General features: G+C 45.6%; 1 protein-coding gene across 1 annotated transcript; it reads right to left on the reverse strand.

Annotated features, from left to right (window-relative positions):
• Positions 1-728: 728 nt before the first annotated feature.
• CATSPER2 (cation channel sperm associated 2) lies at positions 729-2,212 on the reverse strand (the record flags this gene model as incomplete). The annotated part of the gene is made up of 1 exon (XM_083357348.1): positions 729-2,212. Exon 1 carries the CDS (start codon positions 2,202-2,204, stop codon positions 729-731), a length of 1,476 nt encoding a protein of 491 aa, XP_083213474.1. The 5' UTR covers positions 2,205-2,212.
• Positions 2,213-2,417: the final 205 nt, after the last annotated feature.

Below are 2,417 nucleotides of genomic sequence, written 5' to 3' on the forward strand. Positions count from 1 at the left end.
GGCCTGGGCAACAAAAAAATAGCTACCGGTTCTGCCGAAGTGGTGCGAACCGGCTGAATCCCACCACTGCTTACACCCTTTTTCAACCCTGCAGACTCTCAACTCATACCACAACCTGTGCAACAACTCTCATTCACCAAGCACCGCTTGTACACCACTGTGCACTCTCCCAAACTCATGTGGCACCACTTGGACATTCATTTGCACCCTTGCACACTCTGCCTGACCCATGTGGCATGTGTTGTCAGTATGCATGGGTGCATGAAACTGTGTGGGTCAAAAAGGCCACATGGGGGTACATCGCAGGTTGGAAAGGATGCATGAGGTGGCTGAGGTGTATGGAATTGTGCAAGAGGTGCCAAGTAGGTCAGAGACTACAATGCGGCACAAATCAGGAAGATTGAGCAAGAGTGCAGAAGAGGTGCCACTCGATCAAAGGTGTCCATGAAGGAGAACTAAAACAAAATGGATCAACATTGAGGGCCCATTTGGCACAAGAAAGCTCAGGACCATCTCGGTTGGAAACATTCAGAAGAGGTCTTCATTCTGTAGTGGATAGACAATGGATAGAATGATGATATACAATATATTTTAATAGTACTCTTGTGTCTTATCTGGAGATTTTTGGATTGAGGAGGGAAGGGGAGAGGCTGGTGCCAAGCCATGAGCTTCATTTGCTTTGGCTTTTGATCTGTCCTGTTTCTCTCCCAAAGCTTGCATGGTTCGTGCTACTTGTCCTCAAGGTTGGAAAGAGCCAGCACCATGTATTGCTGAAGTTCCTTGCGTTCCGCTAAGTTATGCTGCAACTTCTCCAACAGCTCAAAGTAGCGGAAGAGGGAGTCGCGTGGCCAAAGCACCTGTTCATCCTCATCAGCACTGTAAAGTCCTGGTAAGTTCATGTGGATGTAAGTCTCCCAGTCCAAAATTCCAGGAAACATTTCATCGTAGCTGAAATCTGGATAGTCTGCAGTTTGAATGAATGTGGGGTCCATGGTGAACCTCTCTCTGAATGTAATGTCTCTGTCCATAGCTGTTTGAACCTGGCTAAATCTCTTTTCCATGATCTCCATTTTGAATTTGTCAGCTTGCGTCTGAGCCTCTATCTGACTCACCTCTTCACTTAGGTCACTTCGGATGTTCTGGAAATTAGTGACCATAATGGCAACAAAGAGATTCCTAAAAATGAATGCCCCAATCAGAAGCCATAGGCATATAAATATACCACTGATCACCTTGTTTATCTCTGGGACCTTCCATGAATCTTGCAACAAAGCATACCAATGATCCATGGTGAAGAGGATGAAGATGGTTACTAGCGCATTGGGCATGTCCATGAAATACATATTGTAAGTCAGGTCCATCCTGTCTGAATGGGTGTAACTCTCAAAAAAGAAGATGCCTGACACAGCAAAGACGAAGAAGAGGAAGGCAAGGAGAACCAAAATGAAGGCCATAGCTTTCAGGGCTTTGGCAATAGCCATGATGAGAAGCCGGACCTGTCGGACTCTAGGAAAGAGCTTTAGGCAACGCAGTACACGGCATAACCGCAGAAGTCGGAGACTTGCCAGATTGCGGTTCTGGTCAAACAGGTATACTATTTCTGGTATAAGGGAGATAATGGTCACTGTGAAATCGAAGATATTCCAGGGATTTTTCCAGTATCTCTGAAAGCTCACAAACCAATGCAGCCCAATCTCGGCCAGAAATATATATAAAATTACCCAAATAATCACCTCCAGGACTAGGCTTACTTGCACAAAGGTGGCTGTGTTCTTCCCCATTATCTCCGATGCGACCATGAGGGCAACCATGTTCAAGAAGATAAGAAAGATGATAAAGCCCTTGAATGTTGAGCTGTTCAAAACTGAAGACACCCACATCTTCAAAGGGGGCCAACGGCTGCAACGCACTTCAATACGATTGCGCCAGCGTTTCTCTTGGGTCACCATGATATTCCGAGTGGGCACGACATTGAAGCGAACCAGCTGGTGGTGATCCATGAGCATCAGTTTCTTTCGCTTCTTGGGATCCATAAAATCTTGTATGTTATACCGTGGCACTGCATGGCTCAGCCCGTCAAAGTGATCGATCAGGTAAAATGTATAGATCAGCTTAGAGCGAATAGCATCTGCGCGGAGATTCACCTGGAAGTTTACGTCAGGTTTCTCTTTGGGAATTTCCTTAGAAATGGGGGAGGGATGCATGGCACCAGTTTGCTGCTCCTCGCTCACAGAGAAAAATCTAGACGTTGCTCAGTTTTTTTCATTAGCGATGTCATAATTGAAAAGAATGACTCCAACATTCTATCAGGACAGAAAAAACTGCCTTGATATCAATAGGACCTGTTAATTCCTACAATCCATGGACAAGATGTTTCTCCCCACTCATCTATGGAAACCTAGACTGCAGAAGACAGG

The sequence above is a fragment of the Vipera ursinii genome (genome assembly GCF_947247035.1).
Source record: "Vipera ursinii genome assembly, chromosome: 3".
NCBI classification, from domain to species: domain Eukaryota; kingdom Metazoa; phylum Chordata; class Lepidosauria; order Squamata; family Viperidae; genus Vipera; species Vipera ursinii.